The sequence below is a fragment of the Xiphias gladius genome, chromosome 11, assembly GCF_016859285.1.
Source record: "Xiphias gladius isolate SHS-SW01 ecotype Sanya breed wild chromosome 11, ASM1685928v1, whole genome shotgun sequence".
Lineage (NCBI taxonomy): Eukaryota > Metazoa > Chordata > Actinopteri > Istiophoriformes > Xiphiidae > Xiphias > Xiphias gladius.
Window position 1 is genome coordinate 6,553,058 of NC_053410.1, and position 17,801 is coordinate 6,570,858.

Sequence of the window (17,801 nt, forward strand, 5' to 3'; positions counted from 1 at the left end):
AACATTTTCTTTTTTTTTTTATATCAATTTTTTTTTTTTTATCCAGCTTTAAACAAAATGGGATGACACGTTTGTTGAGCCACAGAGGAAGTTACCGGGTATCTCAAAACTCATACACCAACCAAACTAAAATCCGCACAGAGAACAAAAAAATGAGAGCATCTGCACTGCGCCCCTCCCTCCCTCCATCCTTTCAGTAAGCCATAAAATTCCCTTAGCCCCCCCAGCCTTTACCACCCACATCCACACCCGAGAGAACCTATGAACAATCAGATCACAGATAATGTGCAGTAAGCATTTTATGTTAATAACAGCTGGTTCCCAGTATGAAATACTTTTGATTTTTGCATGGTGCGCGTTAGCCTGCCCAGTGTTTCGTCATAGCTACGTCTATGAAATCAAGAAGCCATCTTCGTATATTGACATATATTGAATTTATATATTATAATTACCTCCCCCCCAAGGAAGTTATATTTTCATCCCTGTCTGTCTGCTTCTTTGTTTCTCAGCAGGAACCGATTTGTACCTAACGTGGGGCAGATGATTGGGCGTGGGCCAGGGAAGAACCCAATAAATTTTAGGGCGCATACGGATCATTGACTTTGAATTTGAATTCTGGTGTATGTTGTTTGACATCGGCCTTGGCGACGACATGTAGTTGAGACATTTAGACACAACATTCAAAGTGTGTCAAAACATCTGCCATTGTCTTCTATGCAGACTCACACACTGATGCATCAGGATACGCCACTGTCCTATTTTCAATTGTCGATTTGCGCTGATTCTTCGGAGAAGCCGAAGCACCGAGATGTGGTTGGTGTGTGTTGTCCTTAGTTTTGTTTTGTTTTTGTTTTTTTTGTTTTTTTAAATCAACATCATTTGCTTCTCTCCTACTCTCTGTGCTCGAACTTACAGTAATTTAATACAGCCGAATTCCCAATAAAGCTGTTCTCACTCTGAGGTTTTTCTGTTTCTGGTGTCAGACAACGGAGCAAGTATGAAATAGTGACTGAAATGCGGCCCATTAAGACTAAATGTTAGGCAGCAGTCACTTCCAAGCCATTGCCAACGACTGTGCTGCGATTTCGACTATATTTTCCTGCCGTGCGGTCAGTTGAATGAGACGCATAGAGAGGTGCGCCTGCGGAGGAAAGGCCCGAGCTCGCGCTCGCGAGGCAGTACTGGCGACTCTCTCCTACGGAAAGTAGCTAAGGTTTGTCCAGAAAGTCGCTGGATTTGTCGCTAGGTGCTAAAAGGGTGTGAAAAGTTGGTAAATCCAGCGCTAACACTGCCTGTAAACGCAGTGAAAAACGGCGAAAAGATACATACTGTAGCGTTAAGAGCAACAGGTCGGCAAAATGAATACAGCCGTAATAGTTCAACCTCGGTTTAAGCGCTTGCGTTGGCACAGATACGTCTTTCTGAGGCTTTTTCTAGCCGACCCAGCTCCTTGAACTTTCTGAATTTGAGAATGACTCTTAAATATAGTTCAACTCTGCTTTTTATAGAGCAAAACTTTCAGAAGTGTGCAGAAAAAAAAAAAAAAGAAGAAGAAAAAAAAAACTGGCCTGCGCAGCTCTGTGTCCTTGGCCCGGCTCTGTTTGGTCAAGTAGTTGCTTAGAAATAAAACCATATGTTTTATCGCTGCCATCATCAGGTAAGATACTGCACTCGACTGGATAAACACACGGATTAACTAATAGACTGTTGGCCAGGAGTCAGCCTGGCTTCATCCCTCCTTCCAACCCCCCCCCCCCCATCTTGCCTCTTTCTCCCCTTTCCTTGTCTTCTCTTCTGGCCTTTTATCCACCGGCGTGTGCTCTCATTCAGCCCTCCTTCTTGCATCGTATGAGTTTGCAAATTAACATGTGACGGACCGAGCAGCACGCACGCCACCATATAAGAATAGATTTGAATAAAAACGTGATCAGTGCGATGACAGCTGACGCAGTGAGATCCAGAGAGAAAGAGAAAGATGAGGCAAGAAGACACTGACTGTGCTCAGTCCACTCTCTCGGATTGTCGTCTCCTTCTTAATCTCGCGCCACGTCTTTCTGTCTCTTGTTTTATTTCTGATTTACTGATCCACCAGGCCTTTTCCTAGTAGGAGAAATGTTATTAATAGCCAGGCTCAATCTTTATCTTCCCATCACAGCCTCTACTAGCCCTGCTGCTTCCATCCGGGAGAACCTGCTGAACTCATTCCTCCTACAGCGTTCAGTCATCCTGATTCACAAGATTCAGCATTTTCTCTTTTTGCCCCGTGCTGCTCTTCTTCCGTGGGCACGACCCACCTATCCTCTATTGTGTCCTCAGTTCTTTTGACATTATGAGACATTTACTCATGCACTTCTCCAAAACAACTGGCCTCTCTGGTTCTCTTGGTTTCTCTTTTTCTCTTTCAGTCTTTTGCTGCCTATTTCCGTTCCCTCCCTCCGTCTTGATTGAAAGGGTATGCATGGTTCAGACAGAAAGAAAGAAGGAAACAGATAACGATGCCGGACCGTATTGTTTGGAAAACCCTGACCTCTCATGTACCCAATCCGTCACACACACACACACTTTCGCTCCTTCCCATCCATACTTCATATTAACATGTGCATGCTACATGCTTTCACAATACACGTAGACTAATACAGCATTGGAGCTGGAGAGTAATACTCCCCTTTTAAATCTTCTTCCACTTAGATGTGTCTTGTGAGAGGCAATTTATTTTCCACATGAAGAAGCAGAGTCAAATATTCCCCTCTCTGTGTGTACCGTAAAGTGTGTAAGGCTGCGAATGTTTGTTTATTTATTCACGTATTTATTTACTGTTTCATATCAGCGTAAAAAGTGTTAACAGGCTTAAATCTGTTCTTTTTTTCCCCAAATTTCTGCAGATTTTCATTTAAAAATTGAATTAAGCCACACAGACAGTCACATACAACTTTGTGAGTACATATTGTATAAGATTAAAAAATATATATATATTTTATTAAAAATAGTGGTAAGAAGTTAACTATGACTCCTAGTGACTTCCTGAGTCCGGTCCAGCACGTACTGTAACTCCCGAGATTTTACACCTCTGTTATTGCACCGTTTTCTTTCTTTACCTTTTTCTTCTTTTCTTCATCGAACTGACTCGAATGAAGCAAATCGGCGTATTTCGCTGAAAAGGGTTGGAACTATTCCCTTAAGACCACCCCAACATAAGATCACCCCCCCTGAACGCAGACCCGGCAGCACAAACTCTTGACATTCAGATGACATTCTGCGTCACAGTAGGATTATGCAGCTTCACAGTGAAAGGGTTATGTGACACGGGCTTAAATTGAGAAACGCTGGCACGTGGTTCTTACGTGAGAAAGCTGGTGCATGAAACAGGCACCACCGTCGAAGCAGGTAGTTTGGTTAGACTCGAGATGAACTTTGGGTCAAGGTTCAGTGGGGAACACCACTTCAAATTCTGTGAATTGGAAATCTATTTTTCAGTGTGCCACCCGACTACTGTTGGTTACTAGTTGTATGTGTCCTCCGTCTTCTTTGCATTTGAAGACATGATGCTGGTAATGAGACTGCCTTGTGAGTCCAGGCTGCACATCATGGACCCGATTTTACACACACACACACACACACACGCACGCACTCACGCACTCACTCACCTCCTCTCCTCAGGCTTTTCAGCCTGTTCAGGAGTAGTGCAGGTTTTTTGGCTGTATATGGTTTCGTCTGCGTGTCCCTCAGGTCATTCATCAGCATTAAGTCAGAGGCAGTTTGTGTCTGCCATGTACACCAAAGCTGGCACCCTCTCACACCTGCAACTCGTCCAGGGTCCGATGAAGACAGCAAGAACCGGCTTCACCAGATGTTGATCTCCCAGCGTGACGTCAGAGTAGAGCAAGAAAAGAATTACCGGGCATTTAGACTGGAGCGCCCAAAGCAAATGTTATGAATTGAGTGAACTCACATCCTCACTGCCACTCTTTACTGGTACTAAACATCAATAAATCGCTGCCAGCTTATTCACATCTGTTAAGCATCAATATCAACGTGCACCCTTCTCCTGGGTATTTTAGTCTAGTTTTGACTATGATATTATTATTATTATTATTATGCTATTTACACATTAAATCTCAAAAATCACAAGTATATTACATTTCTGATCATTTTCCAAAATGTGTAGGTTTTGAGACTGATTTTCCCACCTTCCAGGGTGGTGTTAGTTTCAGAAATGCATGAGATACGTTGTCCATCACAAGCGTTTAATTCACTCAATGACTTTTACATTTACAGTGAAGGTTAATGGAAAAGTTTGATATTTTGTAAAATGGGCTTATTCGCCTTCTTGTCAAGAGTTCGACGTTGGGCCACAACTAACAATTATTTTTGTTATCTATTAATCCGCTGATTATTTTTCTCATTTGATTATTTTGTCTATGCAATATCAGAAAGTGGAGGAAAACCCTTTTCATAATTTCTCACTATCCAAGGTGACATCTTCAGATGTCTTGCTTCGTCAGACCAACGGTCCAAAACCCAAAGAGATTCAGTTTACTGTCATGCACGACAAAGAAAAGCATTAAATCCTCACATTTGAGAGCTGGAACCAGCAAATGTTTGCCATTTCTTCTTAAAAAATAACTAAACCGATTATTATAATAGTTGCAGATTTTTTTTTTTTCTGTCAATCAACTAATCAACTAATCAATTAATCGACTAATCGTTGCCGCTCCAGTTGAGAAGATCAGTGCCGCCCTCATGTTTGTTCGTTGGACCAAGAGCCAGGAGACGACGAGCTTAGCTTAGCTTCGAGGGGAAGCAGGTAGAGGGAGGTAGCCTCGAACTTTCGGCACATCGAGCGGCACCTCTCAGTCTCACCACCTTCCATGTTCTATGTTGTTTGTCAAACCGACAATTTGGGGTTGTAGAGGGAGTCGCGCGGAGTGTGAGTACTTCTCGTTGCACGTCAGATTATTAGGCCAGTCAGTCTACCTCATGATAAATGACAAACTGTTGCTTCTACGTTACTGTTTGATAGAAATTTAAAACATTTTTTTTCGAACTTTGGAGTGTATAAGGCTGGCTGTTTCCCCCTGCCTTCAGTCTTCATACTAAGCCAAACTAGTCACTTTCTGGCTCTACTTAATGCACAGACCTGAGACTGATATGAGTCTTCTCATCGAACTCTTGGCAAGAGAATGTGTGTGTGTGTGTGTGTGTGTGTGTGTGTGTGTGTGTGTGTGTGTGTGTGTGTGTGTGTGTGTGTGTGTGTGTGTGTGTGTGTGTGTGTGTCAAACGGTGTAACTATTTCCTTAAAGACATTTGCATGGATACGCAGGGACAATTTCGAATAGTCCTCCTAGGATAGGAAGCTGTAACATCCGGCAACACTGTAAGTAAACACACACGTTGTTAGAAGGATCATTTCTAATGGTCCTTTTCAGCAACTGGCTGTCGTCTCTGCTAAGTTGCTCGTCATGATGTCCTGTAAAGGAATGAACAAATAGCTGCTGTGTTGCAAAGAATGTGTGATTTGTAGCTTTAAAGTGGTAGTAATCCTCTTTGTTAACATTCCGAAAGCAATCTGAAAAATATATAATCCATTCACCGAACACACTCCTGTCACCACACGCGCGTTGTCATTCATCTCTGTGAGTGACCGATCAAGTGGCTAACTCAGCGAGAGACTGATCAATGCAACAGCGTTATTGATCGCGTGTGTCACCGTGCTCCCGTCGTTCAGTAGCAGCTTCTCATTCATCACGTCCATCTGAATGCCCGCTGAATGGTTGCGTCATCAGCTGATACACTGCACGGGACGAGGCGGCACTCAGGAAAACTCTAATGTAGTAAATGCGATTTCGTGTGTGATCCGCGTAGGACTGTAGGCTCTGTTGTTACGAGCAACAAAGATAAATAATGTGTGTCTTTGAAGTTTATACATGCGGCCTGAATGTAAATTGCAGAAGCAACTCGGTTTCAAATGATGAACTGGTGTCTCCGGAGGCTGTAATGAAGGTCTCTGAACACATAAATAATTTTTTTTCTTTTTTTTTGTCATTCAGGGATACATTATTCAGTTTGTTTTTTAGTCGTTCACTCTGTTTATTCATTACCTCAAGGCATGGTTCTGCAATGTGAATTGTGAGATTACAAAGAAACAGGGAACATGATGAGTTTTCATTTGAAGCTTAGACCTTGAGCAAAAACCTTTTGCATATTTGATTTACTGATGTTTAATTTTACAACTGTACATACACGCAAGTGGCCTGAGTGATTCATTGTTACAGTGACATTTAACAGAGCTTTTTATTTTAATAATTGAATATTGTTATTTGTAGGGTGAAATGAAAAATCGGGAACGTACAGTTTTCATCTGTGGTATTTAATCATACTCTCCTCCTAAATTGTCATTATCCTTAAATTACCTTGTTCTGCTTTCAGAAGTAGGGACTCAGATGGTACATAAGACGAAGTTGGGTTGTTGTTGTTGTTTTTTTGTTTTTTTTCAGTATATGACTTCAATGTCACCTTTTTTTTTTTTTTTTTCAACAAAAATACTTCCAGCTCATCAGCACATCACTTATGTTTTAGAGACAGCGCTGCACGGACAACACACAACATAGTTTAGCCACTCAGTTGACACTCAGTGGAACAATTTGTCTGCGCAGGATAAGGCCCAGCTGTGTACAAACACATATTGACAAGTCTCTCTTCCCTAGATGCACCTTTTAAAGGCCTACCCCCACGTACGCTTGTGCTCTGTGTAGTGAAGCTATATGGAAACCTGAAAGGTTTCTGTTCTGCTCAAAGGTCAACCTGATCAGCTGACAGACGAGAGCCCTGCTGCACATCTCGAGAGCTGAAATTGTTAGACAGCTTCTGAGACCTGTCAATATGCAGAGCAAACGAGATTCATGAGCTCTACTTTGTTCTTATTGAGTCGCAGCCTTTATTCCTGTGGCAGGAAGTAGTTTTTTACTGGACTTTTTGATGCTACATCTGTGTTTTTCCACCTGTACCTGCCACTGCAATGCCAGCGACACCTGTAAACCCAGATCGTAACCACACGCTCTACAGTTGCACACAAACCCCTTAGGGTCCTTTCACACAGTGAAACACAGTTTATGACGATTCCAGGAGCAATTTGCCTTAAAAATCAGAGCATAACAGTGTGAATGTATTTTTTCAAAACCCACATATTCACCAAAAAGCTGTACCACCTGAACAAGTTCGTCTGAAATCAGTATTCTGACGACGTGTGGTCCGACCACGGCAGAGGGCAGGAGGCAGCGTTTGTACCTGTTCAGAGCGACCACACTCGAAGGTGGAGTGACAAGCCAGCAATCGCTTTATTGTTTAAATATGGGGATAGAAGCACGCATTTTCAGACAGGAGGGTTTTTTTCTGAAGCTACAAGCAACTGGAAGCTTCCTCCCAGTCACACTCACAGCACAGCTCATGGCTTAACCTGCCAGTACATCGTTCTCCATTTTTTTTCTGCGTACGTCAAAATCAATCACGTCCACAAAATGGAACAGCGGTAATTAAGAGAAAAAAAAACAAACCTATAAATAAAATCAGCTTTGAAGGCAGTTAATATTTCTTTAATAAGTCTTTTGATATTTACATCAAGAAAAAAACTCCACAAATTATTCAAACGCTGAGCTTGACAATTTATTCTTGACCCTGTAACCAGCAGTGAACAAAACCCTCTCGACTCAGGGTCCACTTAAACAGTGAATTTCATACCAGTTTGTTGTCAGGAGGATCAGCGGTTACAACGCCGCAAGTGCACACGCTGTTCATTCACACATGCGCATACACCTCCCCACTCGTACTCCTCAGAGATCCAATGGAAAAATAAAAGGTGGCATCAATCATAGAGGGGAGCCAGGAGAGACAAACAGACAAAGTGATGGGGAGGGAGTCCAGAGAGAGAGAGAGAGAGGCAAACTAAGACGGAGAGACAGAGAGGTGGGAGATGGAGATGGGAAACGAGGAGGGAGAAGGGCAAGGCGAAGGGAGAAAGAAAGAGCATAAAAGATTAAAGAGAAAGTAGGACAAAGGGGGGATCTGGAAAGGAGAGGGGAAGAAGGCTGGAACACATTCTGTACACAGAAAGCAAACACTCAAAGATCTGTAGAGATGAGAAGACCATAAATATCAAAAAGACAGATGGCATTCAAAAAAAAAAACCAAACAGTTCAGAGATACGCTGAAGAGCAGCAGGCTGGGGCTTCTAGCCAGTGCATATGTTGCCAGGAAGCTGCCTTATGAATTTTAATTTGTATTTGCTCATTAACCGAGTTACCATATGACTTACACGGGGCTGAGTGGTTTCCTCGCGGGCAGCGGAGGAGGGGGTACGTCGGGTCAGCCAGGCAATGAGCAGGGCTCTGATTGGACTTGCCAAGAGGAAGACTGACACAATCTGTGTTTAGGTTGTAATTAGAACCAGTGTTTTATGGAGATCTCTTCTCTGAATGCATCAGTGCACAGCAGCTACACCCACATTAATAAGGAGAGGAGCTTCGGTATTACTGTCATTTCCAGAAGCGTCTCACGCTACAACTGCAAATTTTTACTGTCGATGTACTTGTTTAATTAGAACTTACATTTCAAAATACATAATTTCTTAATTCCATCGTTATCTAGTGGTGATAGTTTTGGTTCAGTGTTCCCAGGTTGCGAAATGTTGGCTCCAACATCGCTTTACCCTGATCCAGTGGAGCTGTATTGGGATTTTGTTTGCGGGGCTCATAACAATGAAAAGTTACATTTAAAAAATGTCAACAGTACTTTGTTTTTCCATATAGGAAGGGACTATATCCTCAAGTAGCAAGTAGCTCCAGTGGAAAAACTGTTAATGGCAAAGACATGTTTCTGAAAACGCATGTTGTTATGGAATTTTTTATTTTACTTTTTCAAAGGTGTGAACATCACAAGTGAAGTTCCATTCACCTCTATTTTGTTGATTCGAATTCAAATTTTCTTCTTTGGGCGCAATCTTTTTGCCAAATGACTGTAGTGTAATGCAAAACATCCAAGGGAGAGGACTCCACTGTGCGGGTCGAAAGCATCACGTCGGTGACCGCCGACGCTGCCAAAGAAACGTTCAGATTGACACCTGAAAAGGAACCGATCTTCCCTCGTCAGCTTTAAGTGAATAACTGGTCTACAGCTGTGTCCAGTGCGCACAAAAAAAACGCACACACCAGCCCACACAATGTTTCAACTGCTTGGTCACCTGACCGTGAGAAGGACTTGTTAGCCCTCGGTCCATCCATACGGCGTGTGAATCATCGGAATTGCCACGGTAACAGTAGTATAATAAAGCTTGGTGAAGATTTTAATAGTGTTTAGTCTGATCCTAATTATGCTAGGAACCATTTAGAGAGAGAGCAGAGGAGAAATAGTCACATTGGTCTGTAGTCTGCTGGTCCACTTTCTGATCCTCTGTGTGTGTGTGTGTGTGTGTGTGTGTGTGTGTGTGTGTGTGTGTGTGTGTGTGTGTGTGTGTGTGTGTGTGTGTGTGTGTGTGTGTGTGTGTGTGTTATTCTTATTGTTATTGTTATTGTGCGTGCGTTTTGTCTCCACAGGTTTATCCTGGTGTTTGGATGTCTGGTTCTCTCTGTGTTTTCCACCATCCCTGTTCACCAGGAATTCTCCTCACACTGTCTGCTCATTCTGGTAGGACATGCGCTCGCACACACACACACACACGCACACACACGCGCACAGACAGCCACGTGCACAAACCCACGCACTCGCACAAGTGTTCAATCCAGATGTGTCTCCCAAGTAGAGCTTACTGAGTTCATATTATTCTACACTGATGAGTGTCACATGGTTAAATTAATAGTATTGAACGTGTGTGTGTGTGTGTGTGTGTGTGTGTGTGTGTGTGTGTGTGTGTGTGTGTGTGGCTGAGTGATGCTCATGTCTGCATTAGAAACGCTGATTGTGCATAATCAGTACTATAATGAACTTTAATGATTGGTCCCTTGCTACTCAGGATCAACATCACACTGTCACAAAACAATTTCAGTTGACAGTCTGTGCCTCAGATGTGATTAAGCAGAAAATCTTCAGTCAGAGCAGGTGGGGGAAACAAACATTATACCACAAATAAACTGGAGGCAGGGGTGGAATGGGCAATGACGCGTCCTAGTGAAGCAGAAGTGCTGTTTGAAAAGCAGAGACATCATAGGGTCAGTTCAGCCAAGCTACATTAAGAAACGAATCACAAGGTCCTCATCTTGCAGATAGTTTGGATTTCATTTGTCCAGGTTTTGAGAGATCTGTCTCAAAATGTCTGCCTCCGCCCCAATAAAGTGGAGAAACAAATGATTCCTTTTGTGTCGCTCAAAGCAACAACAGTTGCATTTTAAAAATTCAACAGCAAAACCTCAACGCAGGGTGAGGGAAATAGTTTGATATTTTTGGGAAACACGTTTATTCACTTCCGTGCTGAGAGCTGGCTGAGAAGATTGATACCACTTTCACATCTGTCCATTAGAGATGAGGCTACAGCCAGCATGCAGATATCTTAACTTAGCATAAAGACTGGAAGCACGGTGTAACAGCCACCCTGGCTCTGTCCGAAGGTAAAAACGGTCAGCCTACCAGCACCTCTAAAGCTCCCTAACTAGCATGTTACGTTTTGTTTGTTTGATCTACACAAAAACTGAAGTGTAAAAATGACAAGTTGTGATTTTACTGGGTTGGGGTAAGGGTTGGTTGTTATTTGCCACCATGTGGTTGCCAGGTTTTTGTACGGATTAAACAAATAAGATGCAACGGTAAGTGGCAGGTTTTATCAGTTTGTTTTTTTGTAGAACCTTTGGACAAAGCCAGACCAACTGTTTCCTCCTGCCTTTCGGTCTAAGGTAACCGGCCGCGGCCGGCTGTGGCATCTTAAGCAATAAGCCTTTCTCCCTGCAGACATCTTAAACCGTCATAGCAGGAAAAGCAAAAGTGTAACCACTAACAATAACGATGGCTCTGTTCCACTGAAGTGTCACAGTAAGCCAAGCTAGTGAGCCAGCATGCGTAATAAGGGGGCCCTGGAACTGGCACAACTAAAGAGAATACAGCCATTATTAATGTTGTTAATTACATGTGTGCTTTTCCTGCCAGGGCACGTCAAAATGTTTACCTTTTTTTTTTCTTTTTTTTTAATGCACGCTCAAAAAGATGTATTCATGTACAGCAATGATGGTACAAGTAACGTTTTTTTCTCTCTCTTATTTACCTTGTATCTGACCTTTTGAAAAAGTTATTGAGAGAGTGCTCCAAATTGGCCTGTGCAAGTGTGATGTTTAGTTTGTGTGCGTGAGAATGTGATAAAGCCGCAACAAGGGCATAACTTAACAACAAACTAAACTCAATCCTTGTCCTTTTGCCAAAAATGTCTTTACTGCTTTTGCCTGTGCATTGGTAGCATTTAAAGGTTTAAAGTACATGGGTTTTTGCGTGTGTGTGTGTGTGTGTGTGTGTGTTTTGCAGGAGTTTGTGATGATTGTAGTGTTTGGTCTTGAGTACATCATCAGGATATGGAGCGCTGGCTGCTGCTGCCGCTACCGAGGCTGGCAGGGACGCCTCCGGTTCGCCAGGAAACCATTCTGTGTCATAGGTAGGTGTGTGTGTGTGTGTGTGTGTGTGTGTGTGTGTGTGTGTGTGTGTGTGTGTGTGTGTGTGTGTGTGTGTGTGTGTGTGTGTGAGTTTGAGTGGTTCACATTGTCAGAAAAAACTCATGAGCCTGTTATTTTCCAATAAAAATTTAAGATATATAACAAAAAATTATAATTAGAATGTCTCTCATAGTCAGCCATCCATATCACACCAAGCTAGTGGATGTTATTGGCTGTCTGGGCAAAAGATAAATAAATCTCGTATATATGTAATTTGTATTTATGATATCTTGTCACTCTTTACCAGAAAATTCAGCAAACTACAGTTTAAACTAGAATATGTGCCCGGTAGAGCACAGACGTCCACCAAGGCCAATGTCAAGCAACATACACCAGACTTCAGAGGAAAAAATGGAAATTCGTAGTAGAAGATCCAGATCTGCCCCAAAATGTAATGGGTTCTTCCCTGGCCCATGCCCCATCCCTCCACCAAGTTCGGTGCAAACCGGTTCAGTACTTTTTGCGTAATCCTGCTGACAAATAAACGAACAAACAAACCAGCAAACAGACACAAGTGAAAACAGATCCTCCATGGTGGAGGTAATTATGTCGACAGAATGATGTATTTTCATTTAATAATCACGATATCATCCTGTTACAGTTGTCAAGGGGATGTAATACATCTTATCGAGTAATTTTATGATCATTATCCTCAGGTAATGATGTTATTTGCCAATATAGATAAATGCTTTTCTTTTAAAATGTCCTCCTCAGCGTCTAACTGATGTAACTGGTATCAACAGAGCATGAAAACACATCCATTTAGAGGTTAGCGGCTCTCTGTCCGTCTTATGTTGCTCCGGCAGGGAGGAAGACAGTCTACTGGGAAATGCAAGGGAAGAAAAAGTGGGGAAATTTAGGGTTTATAGACAGGAGGACAGAAGAAAACTAATAGAGATAGAAAAGAAAACAAACAGCTTGTAGTGAATCAGGGGAGTAGCTGAGTCGACCGCACTTCCCAGTACTAATATTGTGCAAACTGTGACCTTTCATTTTCACTCTGTTACTCCCCAGACATCATCGTACTCATCGCCTCCGTTGCCGTGGTTTCAGCCGGTAGCCAGGGTAATATCTTTGCCACCTCTGCGCTGCGCAGCCTTCGTTTCCTTCAGATCCTGCGCATGGTGCGCATGGACCGCAGGGGAGGGACCTGGAAGCTGCTGGGATCTGTAGTTTATGCACATAGTAAGGTAGGACACTTTTTGTCGTCTGATCTGTCTCTCCCCTTTTGAACTTTAATTTTGGGGTTGAGATATTTAAAGCGGAAGCCAGTCGGCGTCAGTGATGTGGTGTGTCTGCGATGCAACTCATAGAGATCGCCCGTCAGTCAAGCAGTGTAAGAGGTACTGTGGTGATTTTTTTTTCCGTGGATTTTCTGTTTAACTAAAATAATCTAGGTGGTGGTTTTCGTCTGTTCAGTCAGGAGTAGATATCACTACTCAGGCTAATTTGCCAGTTCTTCCACTGTGTATTCCAGATTATTGTTTTACAAGCATAAGTATTAATAATAATGACTGAGGAACATTGTTCACATGGAACTGTTTGCCAGGAAATGTAGATTCTGTGTGTAACGAGAGCAAATTTCACGGTTTGGGACTGAGTTTAGTCCCGTAGAGGTAATGGCAAGGATAAGGTACGACATCAGCTTGGTCGTAAAAAAATAAAAAATAAAAAATAAAAAAATAGCTGTTACTGCAGCAAGGAGCAACAGGAGAAGGATAGATCGGATTATTCCTATTGTTTACCCTTCCAAACACACATCGACAGTGTAAACCTTTGAGTCTGTATCGAATACAAGGAAATAATAAATGTAATAATTAAGTTTGAATATATATTAAAACACTAACCAGATGCACACAATACAAGGAATAGCAGCAGAAAAATGTGAAGATTAAGAATTAAATTGAATTAAAGCTGAAAGTCTACACTTAAATCCCATCTTGATGGCGTCGTTTGAAATCCATCGTGGTGGTGTACAGAGGCAAAATTATGAAAATTGTGTCACTGTCCAAGTACTTTTGTGCCTAACTGTGTATGTAAATGACTGAAAATATGTGCATTATGAATGATATGTTGACTAGAAGGTTAAAATAAATTGGTTTGAAAACGGGCTTTTCGGCCAGTTAACAGTGTCAACATGATATTTGATAACACTATCACTTACCGATGCTATACTTTAACATCACTCTCATTTAACAGTACTCTGACTTACTTCTGTCAGTTGCCATCTGAAAATGGTATCCTGTGTAATGTAATACTGTTGAATTTTTATATGTCGCATGCAATGTATAATCTGCTGCTAGTTTTAACCTCCCATTGCCACAGGTACATCATATGCTTTTGCTTCTATGTGTTTTATGTACAGTATAATGGCATTATTTGCCATTATACCCCCCCCCCCCCCGTTACTGTAAATAAGGACTAAGTGCAAAAAATCACCAAAAAAAAAAAAAACCTGAATTACAATGTACGAGAGTGAGAGGTAAAATGTCCCTGTGTCGCTCTAAAAAGAAAAGTTTATCCATAATAACTTTTATTAAAAGTATCCAATACATTTATGTTTTCAAACTGATGAATATAATAATATAATGTAATATAATGATTTTGGTGTGTGTGTGTGTGTGTGTGTTGCAGGAGCTGGTGACTGCCTGGTACATTGGGTTTCTGGTGCTGATCTTCTCCTCCTTCCTGGTCTATCTGGTGGAGAAAGAATTCAACAAGGAGTTTGCCACCTACGCCGACGCTCTGTGGTGGGGCACGGTGAGCAAATCCCTCATTGCTCAAGACACACAGAGCACGCTAAACACACACAGGTTGTCTGCTAAGAACCTTTTTAATACAGTCATACTATGTTAGTGGTTTGAAGATGTTTCAGAGTCGGAGTTGATGACTGAGATTTATATTTTATGGGCTTTTACATCAACAAAAACTGTATATGGGTTTTAAATATACACTTCACTTATTGTATACAGTGTATGAATAACCGTTTTTCTTGGGTTGACCAGATAAACTCTAAAGCCATTTTCTCAGCGTTACCATTCAGACGCTGTTGTTTTGTTAATGGTGAAATGTTCGCCACGGTTCATGCTCACGTCTTAAAATTACGTGAGTCTGTGTGGATGAATCGGAAAGATCATGGCACGTCACATTCTTTTTGTCGCTGGAAACCTTGAATATTACAAAAAATGTCGATGTCAAACACAGTTTTGAATAAGTTTTCCCGTGCAGCAGAGCGCAACTGCTGCCTTTAATCCCAGGCAAAATTAACAAAACCAACATCACTGGAGTTATACTGTTTTTTGTTTTTTGTTTTTTTAATCTGATGACAGTGATGTATTTCCATTAACGCCCTCTGTGTGGCCTTAATGGCAGCTGCAGTACAAAAACCAACGGAAAAAGGCCTTTAAAGTCACACTTGGCTGTTCGCACTGCACTGTTTCCTCCCACATCTGAAACCCATTACACCTTGAAAGCGTGGAAATAGACAACACACAAACATGAAATGGCCCGATCAATAAATTCAATTTTCTCCTGCTGCCAGATGAGACTAGTCTGTTGGACTTGTGGGAAAGACACCCAGACACACTCTGTTAGCACGTTCTGTGGCCTTGGAGCATCTTTCTCTCTGGTGCACACTAAAAGCTGTTTTTGTTTTTTTTTTTTTTTTGTTTGGCTAGTGCGAACTTGGAAAGTAATCAAGGTTAACAAACTAATTACATAACGCATTGTGGCTAAATTGCATGACTAGAAGTAGGTAATGAGAAACACTAGACTTTGTAGTATTGGCTCTCTCCTCTCTCAATACCTTGCGTTTTTTTTCCCTCTGACCATGGAAGTCATGAAATTTGTGTGTGGTCGTGTGACACCACAACCGTGATGATGCAAAAAGGATGAGGATTCATAAGCGTTCGAACTCGCAATTTACTGCTCACTTTAGAATAAACTATCGAGTCTCTGCTGTATAGGGAGTGGTGGGTGAGTGAGAGAGGGACAGATTTCTGACAAAGCCCCGGTTTGCCTGAGTGTTGACCTCTGACCCTTCAGATCACCCTTACAACCATCGGCTATGGTGACAAGACCCCGCAGACATGGACAGGACGGCTGTTATCGGCCGGTTTTGCCCTGCTGGGGATCTCCTTCTTCGCACTGCCAGCTGTGAGTCAAACACGTACACACACGACAACACCATGATTAGATTTATTTCCTCGCAGCTTTGTAATGCTAACCGGAGTAGAGACCACGTTTTATCTTTTGGGAATTTTTTGGCAAGTTTAAAGCTGTGTGTGTGTGTGTGTGTGTGTGTAGGGCATCCTCGGGTCAGGTTTTGCCCTGAAGGTGCAGGAGCAGCATCGACAGAAGCACTTTGAAAAGAGGAGGAACCCAGCTGCCAGCCTCATCCAGGTAGCGACACACACACGCAGAGACCAAACACTTTTTTTTTCTTTTTCTTTTTTTTTTTAACAGCATTAGCAGCAGCAGCAGCAGCAGCAGCAGCAGCAGCTGAGAACCGGTGTGAACACAGAGAACTTTCTCTCCTTTTATGTACACATTTTCATGTATGTGTGTGCGCTTCGTGTCTGCTTTGACCCTCTCTAAGCCTTTCTCCGTGTGTCTGTCTAAAAGCATGAGTGTGCGTGTCCACCCTTTACCCTTTGATGAGTGTGTTAGGAATATGCTGAAGTGCGTGCATGTGTGTGTTTTTACCATCTCTCCTCCTATCAGGGTCGAGGTGTTTCATTAAGAGTGCTCAATGTGAGCGCGCCCGTGTGCGTGCGTCTTGCCCATCACGGCGCTGTCAGGGTGTGTAGCTGATGATGGCTAACAGTGTGTGAGGCACACTGTCGTCTCTCGGGTCCAACGGCAGCACACACTGCTGGGATTTATGAGTCGTTTCCATGGCGATCGTTCCCTGGGCAGGCACTCCTTCAAACTGTCACTCATTGTAATAGACAATAGACTGCATTACTCTCTAATGGACAATAAATATCGGCTGTGGAGTATGTGTACCCACAAGTGTGTGACTGTATGTGTGTGTTTGCCTGTGTATGTGTCTCTGAGAGTGTAGCTGTGTGTGTGTGTGTGTGTGTGTGTGTGTGTGTGTGTCTGTTCTGTTTGCCTTCCTCTACCTCATGTCCTAAAGAAAAATCCAAATTTGCGCAATCCGAGCCGCATTTTTATCGATTTGCTCATCATTTATATCAGTTATGATAACATAATACTGTCAAAATTCGGGGGATATAGTATCTGGTGTACCAGCTGTTTGACGTGGCTTTAACAAAGACTTCTCGGGGCCAGCAACACAAGCAATCAATCAGAATTCAAGTCCAAGACTTATCGGTTAACTCAGTTTTCAAAACTACATACAGTATTTGGAAGTGGAAAAAACCCTGAAAATGTAAATTGGTACTTAAACATCTTTCTCACTTCTTACTGACAACTTCTTAGTGATAAACTTTACATTACAGCTACTTCTCCACTCGACCTTGACCTGATATACTGACTTTAGTAACGGATGTGTGTGCATTATAACGGATTGGTTTGTGATGGAGGATAGACGGGGCGCATTGACTTTTGTTTCACTTCCAAATAAGAGGTTTGGAGGCTACGGATAAAACGGGGATTTGTTTAAAACCTGTCTGGTTGTCTCACCGTGTGTTGCTTCATTCCCAGATCTCACTATGACATTTGTGAGATATTTTGATACATTAATGCATTAATGAATTAAAATCTAAATTTGTTTTGTCTGTCCTCCCTGTTATCAATGTGTATCAGCTGTTATGTTAGACAAAGACTGATTGGAGCCCAACTGATCCCGAATAACCCACTAAGGGAGTAATTAATCCTGTGTGTTTTTGATCTTGTTTCTCTTTTATTGGCTTTGTATCAAGCACCTGGTCACTGTCTGTTATCTGCCAAACTCATAACATTTTCCTCAACAGGTAAAAGGAAACTTGGAAGCAGCTTTGATGTGTTAAATATGTGGATGACATTACTGTTCTATCCATCACTTCACTCCCCGGTCTCACACAGCTCTCCCCGCTTGCGTGCGTCTCTGTCTGTATACAGGGCAGGATATTACCACTGCCTTCAAGCCTCAGCAGCTGGTCAATTCGAAAATTTCAC

At 42.3% G+C, this 17,801-nt stretch overlaps 1 protein-coding gene across 1 annotated transcript in view; it reads left to right on the top strand.

Moving 5' to 3' along the window:
* The window catches only part of kcnq5a (potassium voltage-gated channel, KQT-like subfamily, member 5a), a 101,857-nt gene that overhangs the window by 62,455 nt on the left and 21,601 nt on the right, over window positions 1-17,801 (top strand). The window contains 6 exon segments of the mRNA XM_040138929.1: window positions 9,585-9,675; window positions 11,494-11,620; window positions 12,693-12,868; window positions 14,313-14,438; window positions 15,723-15,833; window positions 15,984-16,079. Coding sequence (XP_039994863.1) covers window positions 9,585-9,675; window positions 11,494-11,620; window positions 12,693-12,868; window positions 14,313-14,438; window positions 15,723-15,833; window positions 15,984-16,079 — 727 coding nt within the window.